We start from the raw sequence: 20,080 nt of genomic DNA on the forward strand, positions 1-20,080 counted from the left end.
TAAACAAAATAATAATAATAATAATAATAATAATAATAATATATAATTAATATTATATAATATACATAGTTTTCATATATCTATATAACGTTTATACTGGTATACGCTCATACTGCTTTTTAATACAAAATTACATTGGAAATCTACACCAATTATAATGACTATTTAATGTAATTTCATAACAATATTGTTTTCCACATGTACTTAACTATATATATATATATATATATATATATATATATATATAATATCGATATATATATAATATATATATGCGTGCATATGAGACGCACTATTAGCATACTCTCGCACTATTAGCATGCTGTGCATAGGCGCTACGCATTTTAATAAACTAAATATGGCTATTAGATGTAGGCAATAGATATAGGCTATATAACCGCTACATGCCTTTAAAAAGAACACTGTGGTATATTATATATTAAATGTTGACGTGTATCCCGTTACAAACTATATTAACAATGCAATGCAGTAGTAGACTACAGCGGGATTTACAGCAAAGTTGCTGTGAGCAAATGTCTTCTATACTGCTTCAAAGTTGGTGATTTGCAGGTAAGAAGTTCTCTGTCTCTCTCTCTCGCTCTCTCTCTCTCTCTCTATCTCTCTCTCTCTCTCTCTCTCTCTCTCTCTCTCTCTCTCTCTCTCTCTCTCTCTCTCTCTCTCTCTCTCTTTCTCTGTTGGGCCGGAGTCCAGGTCCCGCACGCTCCAGCACCCGGCCTGTTCAGACTTTTCACCCCGCCTCAGAGTGGGGGGAGCAGCCAGGAGCCTGGCCGCTTGCCCGCCGCGCAGCCTCTACTATATAAACACACATTGGAGTCTCGCTTTGCGACTCGAACTCACATTGAGAGACCGTGTGTGAAAAAGAGAGAGAGGGGAAAAGTGAGTGAGTGAGAGAGAGAGAGAGAGAGAGAGAGAGAGAGAGAGAGAGAGAGAGAGAGAGATCTTTAACTTTATACCTTCAGAAAAATGCCAACACATCCACAATACTTCAACTCAGGGCAAGCTGCACGGGAGTTATTATAGCTGGGCGATAGGAGTGCTACTGAATTCTGCGAATATATAAGATGTGTTTTTTTTTTTTTTAATTATATTTAAAAATACACAGGTTTTTTTTTTATTATTTTTTAGCAAAGCAAATTATATATATATATATCTATATTATATATACTATATATATATATATATATATTATATATATATATATATTTAAAAAGACTTTTCTGAGGAGTCAAAACTTTTTATATATAATAAATTTAACGTTTGCAACAAGTGCATTCTTTGAAAAAAACGTTTCTTTTTTTTGTATTTGACTTAATATGGAAAATAAATACTCATAAAGCAACTCATTTAATAGATACCGTTTGCTAGTGTATACAGTTATATATAGGTTATAAAGCAAGATTTCGTTTTTATAAAGAAGAGCTTGTACTGAGTTCGACTCACTACAAAGATGTTATTAATAATACAGCTTACCGCGTTCGCAAGGATCTGTAGTAAAATTTTGGGAACCCTACTACTTAACTTTGACTGAATTAACAACATTATTATTGTCTAATAATTTCGTGAAGCCCCCTGGGGTGTGGTGGGGGGGGGGGGTAAGATTTGTTTATTGTGTAGACATCATATAATAAATCTTACTCTTACGTTTTTCATGAAGAATGCAAAATACAAGGTGACTTTTTTTAAAATACACGTGTGTATATATATATATATATATATATATATATATATATATATATATATATATATATATATATATATATATATGTGTACACACACACACACACACACATATTTTTGCTATGTTGCTTGTGGTCTCAGGTATTTTGACGCTTTTTTAATGCTTTGAAATCCCTTTTTTGTGACATTTTTAATCAAGAGAAGTGAACCAGGATCCTCCGCCAGCGTCATTATGCTTTTTGGAAGTTTAGACCTGGTGTCTGTCCTGGCTACCGTTGCCGCTTGTTTGGGGTCAATGGCTCTCCTGCTAGCGGTATCTCAAAAACTGTGGCAGCTTCGATGGACATCCACTCGGGACAAGAACTGCAAACTGCCCATCCCGAAGGGTTCAATGGGCTTCCCCGTCATCGGAGAGACCTGTCACTGGTTCTTCCAGGTAAGAAGGACGTCCTTTCTTACAGGCTCCTCTGCGCTTCTGTGTTGAGTCGCTGCCTGTCTGCCCGGTTGACTTTCTCGACTGCGCCGCAGCGGCGGCGGCGGCAGTGGCGGCGGCGTGTTGCACCGCACGCTGGTTTATTCTGCCCTAGGTGGTCCCGGTCGGCTTCAAAGGGATGCGGATTGTTGCCACATGCAATTTGTTAGCGGGAATAGTATATTGATTTCTGCTGCGGGTAAAACCGTCTCAAAGATTTAATGTTGTGTAAAACGAGTTAAGCCCATCTCGTGGTTGTCTGTAGTGTTTAGTTCGCACATGTTGTTTTCTGGTTTAATTATTTCTGTCAGTTAGCTAATTTGTCGATTTAAATTGAGAATTTGTTTTCGTATAATGCGTATGTACTCCTGTGTTGTGCGCGGATATTTACTGTACTTAATTTCCAGCACTATTCATTTAATTAATAATTAAGTAAATGTGTGTTATATTAAGTGAACGTCAGCTGTACGGCTTAGATGCCTGTCTGCCTCTAGTTTTGGGTGAGTCAGAAACGCTAGGTTAACATTGACAGTTGTTACAGATTTGCAGCTAATATTGCATATGAGTTATGCTGCTTGATGTAGCCCACACCTGACGCATGTGGTGACGCAGTGTTTACATTTCGCGCAGGTTCTGAAGATTAAGATAAACAAACACAGAGCAATATAAACGATATTTATAAGCCGTGTAGTGTTTATAGGTACTACGGCATGTGTCAGGGTTATACAGTAAAAATGAACATCACCACGCATTAGCTGTCTGTGGCGGTGTAGCGATTGATATTGAACCCTGGTTGTGGTAACCACTGCGTTTAGAAGGGCATTGTTAAACTCTCTGAACTGTCGGCCAGTTCGCACGCTTCGCATGGGTAGGGTACGATCTATCAGGTGTGTACTGTATTTAAAGCGGTTTTTAGCCCTCTATTTATGTGAATTATATTACATAGTAGCCTGTGTATGTGTTATGTATGTATACAGCTATGTATAATTTATTACACACAAAAAACGATATGAACATAATTCTGAGCTTTTATTTAACATAATGTAATCAAACAAGCTACAAAATGATATCGCCAAACCCTACCGGAAGCCATAATGGTAGTACAGTATTTAGATTTCGAAATGGCACATTTGTCAGTTGTCAGAATTTTACAGCGCCATGTAATTCAGTCTGTTAACGGAACATTATTCAGTCGATTTCATTCGAAGCAGAATGGTATGCATGTATGCATATATGTATGTAGTGTGCAGTGTATAATAGTAATTTGCTTTTGTATAACTAGCTGCTACATTAAAGTGTTTCAAGTTTGCCTAGGTAAGATGCCAGTTTGAATTATTTCGCTTATTTACATTCTTCCACAGGAGTGGCCCTGCTGTAAGGCAGTATGACACAGACCCTGTATGCTCATGTTCTCATTCAGAGTACTTCAAGTGTTGCCTGGAAAGTACAGTATTACAACTTCCAAGGTAGTTAGGTGTACCTTACAATAAAATGACATGTGCCTATTAAAGGAGTGGCCAAGTAGTTGTTAATGGGTTGACATAACCATTAATTTGCTAATTCCCGGAAGTCTTACCTGAAAGATTTTCAGCTCCAAAGAGCTGCCCCAGCTTTGATTATTGCTCAGAGTCATGATTCCCAAGCAGCTGCAGTAAAATGCAAATCAAATAAAATGGTTCAGGTTTCACAGAACACACATTGCAAATATAAACCAGAGAAAGTCCTAAAGATGTACTAAAGCTAATACAAGCTAATACAATCTAAAAACCCTGTGAGTAATTTCACATTCAGGGTTCAGTCTGCAGCATTATCATCTTGGTGTGTTTTTTTTTTTTTTCTTTGACAGTGGCCAGGGTATGCATGGTATTTCTCAACCTTCCTGTATTCGATACACGCTGAGTACAGTCAAACCGACAAGTGTACAGTCAAACCGACAACGTTCTTTGATTTATCATTGCATTTGAATTGTAATGAGTTTTTTTTAAGATGTGACATCTGATTTACAAAGTCATTCTTGAAATAAAATGTGTTTCAGTGCGGTACCCTGCTGCATTATTTTCTACCTTTCCTACAGATTGTTATTTTAAGTGCTTTTTAAACAGGACTACCTGCCGTGATGATCATTAATGAAAACCTGTACTGTTAGACATCAAATACATACAACATATCTGTGCTTCTATTTAATCTTGTTTCCTTTAATGCTGACCTCATTCTGAGACCCTCTAGTATCCAGTGAGGAAGAACGGGTTATTTATAGAAAGACAGGAGGACCATGTGGGTCTATATTGAAACCCCAGGATAGTGTAGAAACAGCAGTGTTAACGGAACAGGCATTCCAAAATATCTGCTTTACATATAGGGAATGCATATTTCACACACTCACACTATTCCCAATTCAGTTAGACCACCACTTGCTTGCACTAATCTGGCTCAATTCCCAAAGTGTTTGTTTCTAGCGGTCCCCAGCACAGTGGAGCGTGGTCTCCATCACATTGTAATCACCACCTTTGCAGACGCTATTATGTTTGTTTGTTTTACAATGAAGCACTCCCGCTTGAAGTTTGTGCTAATGCTGGGTTGAACCCACTGAACCACAAGCCTGAACCCTTGTCCCCAGCTTGTTAGGCTAGGAGTAACTGAAGCTAATTTAGCGACATGGCAAACCTCCAGATCTTGATTGCAGGCATTAAGCAGCCACGGTCCATTAAGATGCAGCCTGACTTGTAGTCCTTGTGTGGGAGGTTACTAATAGCAGCTCCCTCTCAGCAGCCAGCCAGACAGGCAGATTGCTGCTGATCGACAGGGGGGTTCACACAGGGTTTATCTCCAATTTTATGAATGAGCTCTTCATCCATGCTGAGGCTCAATAGCACACTGGGGTCTGCTTTGGAAAAACACCTGAGATGTTTGACACCCATTTGAGACTGTACATTTTATGTTGCTTCCAAAATGTTTGAAACCGTACTGGGTACTGGGGATAAGTAGATGGATTATCCGCAGGCCAGTGAGCTGTGATTTATTAGCATACTGAATAAACTTTGGCAACAAACCCAGTGTGTTATTATACCCACTCACATCAATTAGGATCAGTGCTTATGCTTTTTCCTCTGTTGCAAAAATACAGTGCACAGCCATCTATACGTACATCTCTTGCAAAGTGATGTTGAAAAAGTGCCGCCTAAGAACCTGAGAATAACGTTCCTGTTGATATTCTAATGATTTATGAAAATGGCACGTGTAAGAGGCTCATACCTCTAGTCTTGGGTTCAGTCTGTGGCCAGGGTTGATTGAGCTTAAAGCACCATGGCAGGGTGGCCCGGCCTGCTGCCCAAGGGGTTGTCGATTCCGGCTGGTTATTAATTACACCGCCGTATGGATCCTGGGCTCCCCTGTCACTAGCGCTGGGAACCCAGCTAGAGTCTGATCGCACTGCCCCTGCTAGCTCTGTGTGTGGCACAGGAACAGACAGCTCCTCTGCTGGAGGAGGGGACGCTGTCACTAGCGCTGGGAACCCAGCTAGAGTCTGATCGCACTGCCCCTGCCAGCTCTGTGTGTGCCACAGGAACAGACAGCTCCTCTGCTGGAGGAGGGGATGCTGTCACTAGCGCTGGGAACCCAGCTAGAGTCTGATCGCACTGCCCCTGCTAGCTCTGTGTGTGCCACAGGAACAGACAGCTCCTCTGCTGGAGGAGGGGACGCTGTCACTAGCGCTGGGAACCCAGCTAGAGTCTGATCGCACTGCCCCTGCTAGCTCTGTGTGTGCCACAGGAACAGACAGCTCCTCTGCTGGAGGAGTGGATGCTGTCACTAGCGCTGGGAACCCATCTAGAGTCTGATCGCACTGCCCCTGCTAGCTCTGTGTGTGCCACAGGAACAGACAGCTCCTCTGCTGGAGGAGGGGATGCTGTCACTAGCGCTGGGAACCCAGCTAGAGTCTGATCGCACTGCCCCTGCTAGCTCTGTGTGTGCCACAGGAACAGACAGCTCCTCTGCTGGAGGAGGGGACGCTGTCACTAGCGCTGGGAACCCAGCTAGAGTCTGATCGCACTGCCCCTGCTAGCTCTGTGTGTGCCACAGGAACAGACAGCTCCTCTGCTGGAGGAGGGGATGCTGTCACTAGCGCTGGGAACCCATCTAGAGTCTGATCGCACTGCCCCTGCTAGCTCTGTGTGTGCCACAGGAACAGACAGCTCCTCTGCTGGAGGAGGGGACGCTGTCACTAGCGCTGGGAACCCAGCTAGAGTCTGATCGCACTGCCCCTGCCAGCTCTGTGTGTGCCACAGGAACAGACAGCTCCTCTGCTGGAGGAGGGGATGCTGTCACTAGCGCTGGGAACCCAGCTAGAGTCTGATCGCACTGCCCCTGCTAGCTCTGTGTGTGCCACAGGAACAGACAGCTCCTCTGCTGGAGGAGGGGATGCTGTCACTAGCGCTGGGAACCCAGCTAGAGTCTGATCGCACTGCCCCTGCCAGCTCTGTGTGTGCCACAGGAACAGACAGCTCCTCTGCTGGAGGAGGGGACGCTGTCACTAGCGCTGGGAACCCAGCTAGAGTCTGATCGCACTGCCCCTGCCAGCTCTGTGTGTGCCACAGGAACAGACAGCTCCTCTGCTGGAGGAGGGGACGCTGTCACTAGCGCTGGGAACCCAGCTAGAGTCTGATCGCACTGCCCCTGCTAGCTCTGTGTGTGCCACAGGAACAGACAGCTCCTCTGCTGGAGGAGGGGATGCTGTCACTAGCGCTGGGAACCCAGCTAGAGTCTGATCGCACTGCCCCTGCCAGCTCTGTGTGTGCCACAGGAACAGACAGCTCCTCTGCTGGAGGAGGGGACGCTGTCACTAGCGCTGGGAACCCAGCTAGAGTCTGATCGCACTGCCCCTGCCAGCTCTGTGTGTGCCACAGGAACAGACAGCTCCTCTGCTGGAGGAGGGGACGCTGTCACTAGCGCTGGGAACCCAGCTAGAGTCTGATCGCACTGCCCCTGCTAGCTCTGTGTGTGCCACAGGAACAGACAGCTCCTCTGCTGGAGGAGGGGATGCTGTCACTAGCGCTGGGAACCCAGCTAGAGTCTGATCGCACTGCCCCTGCTAGCTCTGTGTGTGCCACAGGAACAGACAGCTCCTCTGCTGGAGGAGGGGATGCTGTCACTAGCGCTGGGAACCCAGCTAGAGTCTGATCGCACTGCCCCTGCCAGCTCTGTGTGTGCCACAGGAACAGACAGCTCCTCTGCTGGAGGAGGGGACGCTGTCACTAGCGCTGGGAACCCAGCTAGAGTCTGATCGCACTGCCCCTGCCAGCTCTGTGTGTGCCACAGGAACAGACAGCTCCTCTGCTGGAGGAGGGGACGCTGTCACTAGCGCTGGGAACCCAGCTAGAGTCTGATCGCACTGCCCCTGCTAGCTCTGTGTGTGCCACAGGAACAGACAGCTCCTCTGCTGGAGGAGTGGACGCTGTCACTAGCGCTGGGAACCCATCTAGAGTCTGATCGCACTGCCCCTGCTAGCTCTGTGTGTGCCACAGGAACAGACAGCTCCTCTGCTGGAGGAGGGGACGCTGTCACTAGCGCTGGGAACCCAGCTAGAGTCTGATCGCACTGCCCCTGCTAGCTCTGTGTGTGCCACAGGAACAGACAGCTCCTCTGCTGGAGGAGGGGATGCTGTCACTAGCGCTGGGAACCCATCTAGAGTCTGATCGCACTGCCCCTGCTAGCTCTGTGTGTGCCACAGGAACAGACAGCTCCTCTGCTGGAGGAGGGGATGCTGTCACTAGCGCTGGGAACCCATCTAGAGTCTGATCGCACTGCCCCTGCTAGCTCTGTGTGTGCCACAGGAACAGACAGCTCCTCTGCTGGAGGAGGGGACGCTGTCACTAGCGCTGGGAACCCAGCTAGAGTCTGATCGCACTGCCCCTGCTAGCTCTGTGTGTGCCACAGGAACAGACAGCTCCTCTGCTGGAGGAGGGGATGCTGTCACTAGCGCTGGGAACCCAGCTAGAGTCTGATCGCACTGCCCCTGCTAGCTCTGTGTGTGCCACAGGAACAGACAGCTCCTCTGCTGGAGGAGGGGATGCTGTCACTAGCGCTGGGAACCCAGCTAGAGTCTGATCGCACTGCCCCTGCTAGCTCTGTGTGTGCCACAGGAACAGACAGCTCCTCTGCTGGAGGAGGGGATGCTGTCACTAGCGCTGGGAACCCAGCTAGAGTCTGATCGCACTGCCCCTGCTAGCTCTGTGTGTGCCACAGGAACAGACAGCTCCTCTGCTGGAGGAGGGGATGCTGTCACTAGCACTGGGAACCCATCGACAGTCTGATCTCATTGCCCCTGCCAGCTCTGTGTGTGTGCCACAGGAACAGAGAGCTCTTCTGCTGGAGGAGGGGACGCGGTCACTAGCACTGGGAACCCATCGACAGTCTAATCGCACTGCCCCTGCTAGCTGTACAGCTTGACTTAGTAGTGAGATTACTGCTGTACAGCCTGATTCAGTAGTGAGATTACTGCTGTACAGCATTATGGATATTCACCTTGGGGCCTCCGTTTGTGAAAAGCCTGTAACTGTGCCAAGCAGGCCTCACTGTGTGGCTGTTTTGTCTTTTGAAACAAGAGTTGTTTGAGGAAACTTTGGTTTCCAGAAGTGAACGCTGGGGCATTGGACTGCTGTGCCAGCCAATTCTTAATCTGGTCAATCTTTTAAAGAAAGCAAGAGTTGCTCTCTCTTCCTGTGGCACACACACAGAGCTGGCAGGGGCAGTGCAATCAGACTGTCGATGGGTTCCCAGTGCTAGTGACAGCATCCCCTCCTCCAGCAGAAGAGCTCTCTGTTCCTGTGGCACACACACAGAGCTGGCAGGGGCAGTGCGATCAGACTGTCGATGGGTTCCCAGTGCTAGTGACAGTATCCCCTCCTCCAGCAGAAGAGCTCTCTGTTCCTGTGGCACACTCATAGAGCTAGCAGGGGCAGTGCCCCTAGTCCTGGCACACTCACAGAGCAGCAGGGGCAATGCGATCAGACTGTCGATGGGTTCCCAGTGCTAGTGACAGCATCCCCTCCTCCAGCAGAAGAGCTCTCTGTTCCTGTGGCACACATAGAGCTAGCAGGGGCAGTGCGATCAGACTGTCGATGGGTTCCCAGCGCTAGTGACAGCATCCACTCCTCCAGCAGATGAGCTGTCTGTTCCTGTGGCACACTCACAGAGCTAGCAGGGGCAATGCGATCAGACTGTCGATGGGTTCCCAGCGCTAGTGACAGCGTCCCCTCCTCCAGCAGAGGAGCTGTCTGTTCCTGTGCCACACTCACAGAGCTAGCAGGGGCAGTGCGATCAGACTGTCGATGGGTTCCCAGTGCTAGTGACAGCATCCCCTCCTCCAGCAGAGGAGCTGTCTGTTCCTGTGGCACACTCACAGAGCTAGCAGGGGCAATGCGATCAGACTGTCGATGGGTTCCCAGTGCTAGTGACAGCGTCCCCTCCTCCAGCAGAGGAGCTGTCTGTTCCTGTGCCACACTCACAGAGCTAGCAGGGGCAGTGCGATCAGACTGTCGATGGGTTCCCAGCGCTAGTGACAGCGTCCCCTCCTCCAGCAGAGGAGCTGTCTGTTCCTGTGGCACACTCACAGAGCTAGCAGGGGCAGTGCGATCAGACTGTCGATGGGTTCCCAGCGCTAGTGACAGCGTCCACTCCTCCAGCAGAGGAGCTGTCTGTTCCTGTGGCACACTCACAGAGCTAGCAGGGGCAATGCGATCAGACTGTCGATGGGTTCCCAGTGCTAGTGACAGCGTCCCCTCCTCCAGCAGAGGAGCTGTCTGTTCCTGTGGCACACACACAGAGCTAGCTCTCCCTACTGAGTCAGGCTGTACAGCGGTAATCTCATTACTGAGTCAAGATGTACAGCGGCAATCTCATTACTGAGTCAAGATGTACAGAGGTAATCTATAATGAGTCAGGCTGTACAGCGGTAATCTCCCTACTGAGTCAGACTGTACAGCGGTAATCTCCCTACTGAGTCAGGCTGTACAGTGGTAATCTCACTTCTGAGTCAGGCTGTACAGCGGTAATCTCTCTACTGAGTCAGGCTGTAATCTCCCTACTGAGTCAGGCTGTATAGCGGTAATCTCACTACTGAGTCAGGCTGTACAGCGGTAATATCGCTACTGAGTCAAGATGTACAGCGGTAATCTCGCTACTGAGTCAGGCTGTACAGCGGTAATCTCGCTACTGAGTCAGGCTGTACAGCGGTAATCTGTACTGAGTCAGGCAAAATGCTGTATTGATACTGAAAAACTATGGCAAGTGGTCTTTTACATTTTTTTTTTTTCGCTGAAAAACATTGATGGTGTGATACGTATGAAAAGTACACCCACACATTATTGTTGGTAATCAATATTTTGAAAAGTCCTGGTGGGATTATCGATATAATCATATTGTACCAGTTATACAAAAATAAATACATTCTAATCAGAAAAATCCTAAACCTGATCCCTATTTTACAAAGTCAGTCTCTGAATTTGCCTTTCTTAAGACATAGCTTCATGGTATTTGTGCACTTTTCAGAATCTCAGAATAATATACTTAAACTGGACTGAGTAAACACAAACATAGACACACACAAACACACTAGTACTATATGCTGTAATATCATACAGTAGCAGTATTCTTCAATGTGTATACTATACCCTTGATCACCGTGATTCCACAGTGTATCTGCTTCACACAAACCCGGGCTGTGAACTCCTATGTTAAGGTAAACCCTGGTACTGATCTGAATAAATATAATGAAAGTACTTTTTTGTGGTGCTAATAAAAGGGTCATTTGTACAACATTTCCACTGCTGCACAAAGGCTACCTTTATGTGGTGGGAGTTTCGACCGGTGTCCAATTTATACAAAAATTTGTATTTTTAATCTTGGACTCTGTTTGGAAGGAGTCTATGGAAAAAAAAGTAACCCCTTTATGGCACCCCTTAAAAAACTAAAAGAACGATTGAGTGCCGTATCTTAACCCTGTCAGTGCCTGGCAGCCTTGCCCCGGCACAAGCAGGGCGTTGTTATAGAAGGCTGGGGATAGTTTTTCAGTCCCGGCACAAGCAGGGCATTGTTATAGAAGGCCGGGGATAGTTTTTCAGTCCCGGCACAAGCAGGGCATTGTTATAGAAGGCTGGGGATAGTTTTTCAGGCAGTGTTTCTTTTGCTAAAGCCTTTGCAATTGCATCTTTCTGATTGTCTGTCTGTGTTTGTTTATCTGTCTGCATATCTGTGTAGCTGTCATCTGACTATTTACCTGCCTATATATATGTCTGTCTGTATATCTGTTTGGCTGTTTGTTTGTTTATTTATTTATTGCATTTACACAGCGCTTCTTATACAAAAGTATTGCACAGCAATGTACAGTACATAGCAGAAAAAATAAAACATTTTAAAGTTATATTAAAACCCACCAAGACAAGCCATTTTATAAAAGTGTGTTTTTAGTCTTGGCTTGAAAACTGTAATGGTCCCAGCTTCCCTGACAGATGCAGGCGGAGGATTCTATAATTTAGGGGCTGTAAAAGAAAAGGCCCTTCCTCCCACAGTGATTCCGCTGATCCTAGGAATAACCAGCAGCTCTGCATCCTGTGATCTCAGAGTGCGGTTTGGAAGATACAGGGTCAGTAACTCCTGCAAATAACTGGGTGCTAATCCATTCAGGGTCTTGTAAGTTAACAGCAAAATCTTAAAATCAATTTTATACTGCACAGGGAGCCAGTGTAAAGGGGTAATATGTTCACTTTTCCTGGTTTTAGTCAGAATTCTAACAGCGGTATTCTGAACAAGCTACATGTTCACCTGCATATCAATGTATGTGATGTCTGGCTGTTAATCTATCTATGTATGTATCTGTCTGTCTGTCTCAGTGATCTTAAGACCCATGTCTTTATATTCTGTCTTTAAATGAAACCATTCTGAACAAGTCTCGTTCTGTTTAAGAATGTCAAATAAATACATTCCACTAATGCCAGTTAATTCAATTAGCATGGGTGGGATGAGATGAGATTGTGGAGACACTATTGTGTTTCATGTATTCATGTGTTTGTTGCTTTATTAAACAAAGAGAAAACTTATTTATTTCTCTCGTTGGAGGGAACCAGTAAAAATTGCTTTAAATCGGTGACCCATACCTTCATACCTAATAATTTAATTCTGGATTTGTTATAGAGCATTGTGTCAGGATGAGGCCAGTTTGAGAGGCTTATGCAGTAAATTATGCAATGCCATTCTTGGAATGCGTTGTTTCGACTTGCGATGTTGCTGTTCTAGTTTTCATCAGAATGTATGACTAAGTGATTGACGTTATGAAGGGTGCACATACAAAAGGGTTGTCAAGGGCTGTCTGCACTGTACTGTATGCTGCAGCCTTAAACATATCATTTAACACATTAATGTACAGTCAGATGTAGGGCATGATTCACTAGTTTGGGCATGGCAGGGGGCAATCCCAGACAGGTTTTTGCTGTAAAATGTCAAAGGGAAATACATTCAGATCAGTAAACTAACTGGAGGAGGGAGGAAGGGAAGGTGACTGATAATGCAGCAGAATATAACAATCCAAACATTGCACGTCTCATAATAATTAAGTGATTAAGCACAATACTGAGCATTCAGCTGAGAGAATTGTGTTTAATGTGATTGGTGTTAGAGAAAAGCAGTAGCAAGTCTTGTTAACGCTATCAGAAAGGTGTTGACTGGAGGTGAACATCGTTATGTGGTGGAACTGGCAAACAATGCGTGTGTTTATCTCAGCGGGAGTCCGACCAGTGAGAGAGGAAGCAGGGTTTGCAACTCAGCCAGACAGACTCGGCTTACTAGGAAACTAGCTTTGACTTGCTGATGCATTATCACTTCCTGTGTTCCGTGTCAGTTTCAATCCAATGTTCTAGTTGCAAACGGACCCAATGACAGTAAGTCATTCTGTAACGAGAATTAGAAAAACCAAACAATGACAAAATAGTTTAATCGCAGTGGAAATGTGAACCAGTGATAAGGTTGATAAGTAAGAACACCATAAATCTTGGTTTTTACCTTCTATTTCGGAGTAAAAAGCTTTGAAAGTAACCCACTACCAGTATGTGTTTCATTGCATAAGGAATCACTGTCAGGACTAGTTATACTAACTTATACTAACTCTTTCCAGTGTGTCAGGACTTTGCTGCACTGTTTCCAATGTGTCAGGACTTTGCTGCACTGTTTCCAGTGTGTCAGGACTTTGCTGCACTGTTTCCAATGTGTCAGGACTTTGCTGCACTGTTTCCAACTTTGCTGTGTTTCCAATGTGTCAGGACTTTGCTGCACTGTTTCCAATGTGTCAGGACTTTGCTGCACTGTTTCCAATGTGTCAGGACTTTGCTGCACTGTTTCCAATGTGTCAGGACTTTGCTGCACTGTTTCCAGTGTGTCTGGACTTTGCCGCACTGTTTCCAATGTGTCAGGACTTTGCTGCACTGTTTCCAGTGTGTCAGGACTTTGCTGCACTGTTTCCAATGTGTCAGGACTTTGCTGCACTGTTTCCAATGTGTCAGGACTTTGCTGCACTGTTTCCTGTGTCAGGACTTTGCTGCACTGTTTCCAATGTGTCAGGACTTTGCTGCACTGTTTCCAGTGTGTCAGGACTTTGCTGCACTGTTTCCAGTGTGTCAGGACTTTGCTGCACTGTTTCCAATGTGTCAGGACTTTGCTGCACTGTTTCCAATGTGTCAGGACTTTGCTGCACTGTTTCCAATGTGTCAGGACTTTGCTGCACTGTTTCCAATGTGTCAGGACTTTGCTGCACTGTTTCCAATGTGTCAGGACTTTGCTGCACTGTTTCCAGGACTTTGCTGTGTCAGGACTTTGCTGCACTGTTTCCAATGTGTCAGGACTTTGCTGCACTGTTTCCAATGTGTCAGGACTTTGCTGCACTGTTTCCAATGTGTCAGGACTTTGCTGCACTGTTTCCAATGTGTCAGGACTTTGCTGCACTGTTTCCAATGTGTCAGGACTTTGCTGCACTGTTTCCAATGTGTCAGGACTTTGCTGCACTGTTTCCAATGTGTCAGGACTTTGCTGCACTGTTTCCAATGTGTCAGGACTTTGCTGCACTGTTTCCAATGTGTCAGGACTTTGCTGCACTGTTTCCAATGTGTCAGGACTTTGCTGCACTGTTTCCAATGTGTCAGGACTTTGCTGCACTGTTTCCAATGTGTCAGGACTTTGCTGCACTGTTTCCAATGTGTCAGGACTTTGCTGCACTGTTTCCAATGTGTCAGGACTTTGCTGCACTGTTTCCAATGTGTCAGGACTTTGCTGCACTGTTTCCAATGTGTCAGGACTTTGCTGCACTGTTTCCAATGTGTCAGGACTTTGCTGCACTGTTTCCAATGTGTCAGGACTTTGCTGTGTCAATGGACTTTGCTGCACTGTTTCCAATGTGTCAGGACTTTGCTGCACTGTTTCCAATGTGTCAGGACTTTGCTGCACTGTTTCCAATGTGTCAGGACTTTGCTGCACTGTTTCCAATGTGTCAGGACTTTGCTGCACTGTTTCCAATGTGTCAGGACTTTGCTGCACTGTTTCCAATGTGTCAGGACTTTGCTGCACTGTTTCCAATGTGTCAGGACTTTGCTGCACTGTTTCCAATGTGTCAGGACTTTGCTGCACTGTTTCCAATGTGTCAGGACTTTGCTGCACTGTTTCCAATGTGTCAGGACTTTGCTGCACTGTTTCCAATGTGTCAGGACTTTGCTGCACTGTTTCCAATGTGTCAGGACTTTGCTGCACTGTTTCCAATGTGTCAGGACTTTGCTGCACTGTTTCCAATGTGTCAGGACTTTGCTGCACTGTTTCCAATGTGTCAGGACTTTGCTGCACTGTTTCCAATGTGTCAGGACTTTGCTGCACTGTTTCCAATGTGTCAGGACTTTGCTGCACTGTTTCCAATGTGTCAGGACTTTGCTGCACTGTTTCCAATGTGTCAGGACTTTGCTGCACTGTTTCCAATGTGTCAGGACTTTGCTGCACTGTTTCCAATGTGTCAGGACTTTGCTGCACTGTTTCCAATGTGTCAGGACTTTGCTGCACTGTTTCCAATGTGTCAGGACTTTGCTGCACTGTTTCCAATGTGTCAGGACTTTGCTGCACTGTTTCCAATGTGTCAGGACTTGCACTGTTTCCAATGTGTCACTGTTTCCATGTGTCAGGACTTTGCTGCACTGTTTCCAATGTGTCAGGACTTTGCTGCACTGTTTCCAATGTGTCAGGACTTTGCTGCACTGTTTCCAGGACTTTGCTGCACTGTTTCCAATGTGTCAGGACTTTGCTGCACTGTTTCCAATGTGTCAGGACTTTGCTGCACTGTTTCCAATGTGTCAGGACTTTGCTGCACTGTTTCCAATGTGTCAGGACTTTGCTGCACTGTTTCCAATGTGTCAGGACTTTGCTGCACTGTTTCCAATGTGTCAGGACTTTGCTGCACTGTTTCCAGGACTTTGCTGTGTCATGTGTCAGGACTTTGCTGCACTGTTTCCAATGTGTCAGGACTTTGCTGCACTGTTTCCAATGTGTCAGGACTTTGCTGCACTGTTTCCAATGTGTCAGGACTTTGCTGCACTGTTTCCAATGTGTCAGGACTTTGCTGCACTGTTTCCAATGTGTCAGGACTTTGCTGCACTGTTTCCAATGTGTCAGGACTTTGCTGCACTGTTTCCAATGTGTCAGGACTTTGCTGCACTGTTTCCAATGTGTCAGGACTTTGCTGCACTGTTTCCAATGTGTCAGGACTTTGCTGCACTGTTTCCAATGTGTCAGGACTTTGCTGCACTGTTTCCAATGTGTCAACTGTTTCCAATGTGTCAGGACTTTGCTGCACTGTTTCCAGTGTGTCAGGACTTTGCTGCACTGTTTCCAATGTGTCAGGACTTTGCTGCACTGTTTCCAATGTGTCAGGACTTTGCTGCACTGTTTCCAATGTGTCAACTTTGCTGTGTTTCCATGTGTCAGGACTTTGCTGCACTGTTTCCAATGTGTCAGGACTTTGCTGCACTGTTTCCAATGTGTCAGGACTTTGCTGCACTGTTTCCAATGTGTCAGGACTTTGCTGCACTGTTTCCAGTGTGTCTGGACTTTGCTGCACTGTTTCCAATGTGTCAGGACTTTGCTGCACTGTTTCCAATGTGTCAGGACTTTGCTGCACTGTTTCCAATGTGTCAGGACTTTGCTGCACTGTTTCCAATGTGTCAGGACTTTGCTGCACTGTTTCCAATGTGTCAGGACTTTGCTGCACTGTTTCCAATGTGTCAGGACTTTGCTGGTTTCCAGTGTGTCAGGACTTTGCTGCTTTGCTGCACTGTTTCCAATGTGTCAGGACTTTGCTGCACTGTTTCCAATGTGTCAGGACTTTGCTGCACTGTTTCCAATGTGTCAGGACTTTGCTGCACTGTTTCCAATGTGTCAGGACTTTGCTGCACTGTTTCCAATGTGTCAGGACTTTGCTGCACTGTTTCCAATGTGTCAGGACTTTGCTGCACTGTTTCCAATGTGTCAGGACTTTGCTGCACTGTTTCCAATGTGTCAGGACTTTGCTGCACTGTTTCCAATGTGTCAGGACTTTGCTGCACTGTTTCCAATGTGTCAGGACTTTGCTGCACTGTTTCCAATGTGTCAGGACTTTGCTGCACTGTTTCCACTTTGCTGCACTGTTTCCATGTGTCAGGACTTTGCTGCACTGTTTCCAATGTGTCAGGACTTTGCTGCACTGTTTCCAATGTGTCAGGACTTTGCTGCACTGTTTCCAATGTGTCAGGACTTTGCTGCACTGTTTCCAATGTGTCAGGACTTGGCTGCACTGTTTCCAATGTGTCAGGACTTTGCTGCACTGTTTCCAATGTGTCAGGACTTTGCTGCACTGTTTCCAATGTGTCAGGACTTTGCTGTGTCATGTGACTTTGCTGCACTGTTTCCAATGTGTCAGGACTTTGCTGCACTGTTTCCAATGTGTCAGGACTTTGCTGCACTGTTTCCAATGTGTCAGGACTTTGCTGCACTGTTTCCAATGTGTCAGGACTTTGCTGCACTGTTTCCAATGTGTCAGGACTTTGCTGCACTGTTTCCAATGTGTCAGGACTTTGTGTCAGGACTTTGCTGCACTGTTTCCAATGTGTCTGGACTTGGCTGCACTGTTTCCAATGTGTCAGGACTTTGCTGCACTGTTTCCAATGTGTCAGGACTTTGCTGCACTGCATTAAATGTATTAAATGCAAGTGGTTCAAGAGTTGGTTATCCATTTATTATAATTTATAAGGAAGTGGAAATGTGGTGTAAACTGGGAGCTATTCTCGTTACATTGTTTCAGTATGTGGTAGATACATGTATCATACATGGCAATTGAACCACTTGTTGAAATATTTAGAAATGCAGCTGTTTTTTAAAGTGGTTGTTTATTTTCAGTACTGTTTTAGAAAGATGCTGCCCCAAAATGTATCAGAATTGACAGTGTTGGCAGGATTGCAGGTCAGCTTGTGCAATCGACAGGATTTCACGAGCTGTCAGCTGAAGCTCTCATGGTGTCGATGCAGTAGTCCTATAACATTCATGAGGACTAAACTGACAACATTTTAGAAGCAAAACAAATGATTAGTGCATCGGTGTTTTCATAACTACGCAGAGTGCAGCAGGATTATAAAAAGACTGGGCGTTTGACATTGGAGTGTCGCTTGTGTTGCCTGGTTCCCTTTGAAACATTTGAAGCATTGTTAGCTACTTGTTACATCCCATTAGACGCAACCATATTGTATAATTTATTACAATCGGATTATCTCAGTCTATGTGAAGTCTTGGCACTCTGCCAGATAATCAATAATGCACTGAAACTCGGAGTGCTGAGGCATGCATTGTCAGGATTGAGAAAGGTAAGGTGTCTGGATGCTATTGTCAGGAATGAGAAAGGTAAGGTGTCTGGAAGCTATTGTCAGGATTGAGAAAGGTAAGGTGTCTGGAAGCTATTGTCAGGATTGAGAAAGGTAAGGTGTCTGGATGCTATTGTCAGGATTGAGAAAGGTAAGGTGTCTGGATGCTATTGTCAGGATTGAGAAAGGTAAGGTGTCTGGATGCTATTGTCAGGATTGAGAAAGGTAAGGTGTCTGGATGCTATTGTCAGGATTGAGAAAGGTAAGGTGTCTGGATGCTATTGTCAGGATTGAGAAAGGTAAGGTGTCTGGATGCTATTGTCAGGATTGAGAAAGGTAAGGTGTCTGGATGCTATTGTCAGGATTGAGAAAGGTAAGGTGTCTGGATGCTATTGTCAGGATTGAGAAAGGTAAGGTGTCTGGATGCTATTGTCAGGATTGAGAAAGGTAAGGTGTCTGGATGCTATTGTCAGGATTGAGAAAGGTAAGGTGTCTGGATGCTATTGTCAGGATTGAGAAAGGTAAGGTGTCTGGATGCTATTGTCAGGATTGAGAAAGGTAAGGTGTCTGGGCTATTGTCTGAGAAAGGTAAGGTGTCTGGAAGCTATTGTCAGGAATGAGAAAGGTAAGGTGTCTGGATGCTATTGTTGAGAAAGGTAAGGTGTCTGGATGCTATTGTCAGGATTGAGAAAGGTAAGGTGTCTGGATGCTATTGTCAGGATTGAGAAAGGTAAGGTGTCTGGATGCTATTGTCAGGATTGAGAAAGGTAAGGTGTCTGGATGCTATTGTCAGGATTGAGAAAGGTAAGGTGTCTGGATGCTATTGTCAGGATTGAGAAAGGTAAGGTGTCTGGAAGCTATTGTCAGGATTGAGAAAGGTAAGGTGTCTGGAAGCTATTGTCAGGAATGAGAAAGGTAAGGTGTCTGGATGCTATTGTCAGGAATGAGAAAGGTAAGGTGTCTGGATGCTATTGTCAGGAATGAGAAAGGTAAGGTGTCTGGATGCTATTGTCAGGATTGAGAAAGGTAAGGTGTCAGCTATTGTCAGGATTGAGAAAGGTAAGGTGTCTGGATGCTATTGTCAGGATTGAGAAAGGTAAGGTGTCTGGATGCTATTGTCAGGATTGAGAAAGGTAAGGTGTCTGGAAGCTATTGTCAGGAATGAGAAAGGTAAGGTGTCTGGATGCTATTGTCAGGATTGTTGAGAAAGGTAAGGTGTCTGGATGCTATTGTCAGGAAGCTATTGTGAGAAAGGTAAGGTGTCTGGATGCTATTGTCAGGATTGAGAAAGGTAAGGTGTCTGGAGCTATTGTCAGGATTGAGAAAGGTAAGGTGTCTGGGCTATTGTCAGGATTGAGAAAGGTAAGGTGTCTGGATGCTATTGTCAGGATTGAGAAAGGTAAGGTGTCTGGATGCTATTGTCAGGATTGAGAAAGGTAAGGTGTCTGGATGCTATTGTCAGGATTGAGAAAGGTAAGGTGTCTGGATGCTATTGTCAGGATTGAGAAAGGTAAGGTGTCTGGATGCTATTGTCAGGATTGAGAAAGGTAAGGTGTCTGGATGCTATTGTCAGGAATGAGAAAGGTAAGGTGTCTGGATGCTATTGTCAGGATTGAGAAAGGTAAGGTGTCTGGATGCTATTGTCAGGATTGAGAAAGGTAAGGTGTCTGGAGCTATTGTCAGGATTGAGAAAGGTAAGGTGTCTGGATGCTATTGTCAGGATTGAGAAAGGTAAGGTGTCTGGATGCTATTGTCAGGATTGGGAAAGGTAAGGTGTCTGGATGCTATTGTCAGGATTGAGAAAGGTAAGGTGTCTGGATGCTATTGTCAGGATTGAGAAAGGTAAGGTGTCTGGATGCTATTGTCAGGATTGAGAAAGGTAAGGTGTCTGGAAGCTATTGTCAGGAATGAGAAAGGTAAGGTGTCTGGATGCTATTGTCAGGATTGAGAAAGGTAAGGTGTCTGGAAGCTATTGTCAGGATTGAGAAAGGTAAGGTGTCTGGAT

General features: G+C 45.6%; 1 protein-coding gene across 2 annotated transcripts in view; it reads left to right on the plus strand.

Moving 5' to 3' along the window:
* Positions 1-838: 838 nt before the first annotated feature.
* Positions 839-20,080, plus strand: part of LOC121313251 (cytochrome P450 26B1-like) — a 34,861-nt gene continuing 15,619 nt past the window's right edge. Inside the window, exons 1-2 of one of the 2 annotated variants that reach the window (XM_041245716.1) lie at positions 839-897; positions 1,895-2,134. In XM_041245716.1, coding sequence (XP_041101650.1) covers positions 1,931-2,134 — 204 coding nt within the window. In that variant the 5' untranslated portion in view covers positions 839-897; positions 1,895-1,930. Of the gene's footprint in view, positions 898-1,657; positions 1,691-1,894; positions 2,135-20,080 lie in introns of those variants that run through there. The other variant, XM_041245633.1, reaches the window with a different exon arrangement.

Source organism: Polyodon spathula, chromosome 1, assembly GCF_017654505.1.
Source record: "Polyodon spathula isolate WHYD16114869_AA chromosome 1, ASM1765450v1, whole genome shotgun sequence".
In the NCBI taxonomy this organism is placed as follows: domain Eukaryota; kingdom Metazoa; phylum Chordata; class Actinopteri; order Acipenseriformes; family Polyodontidae; genus Polyodon; species Polyodon spathula.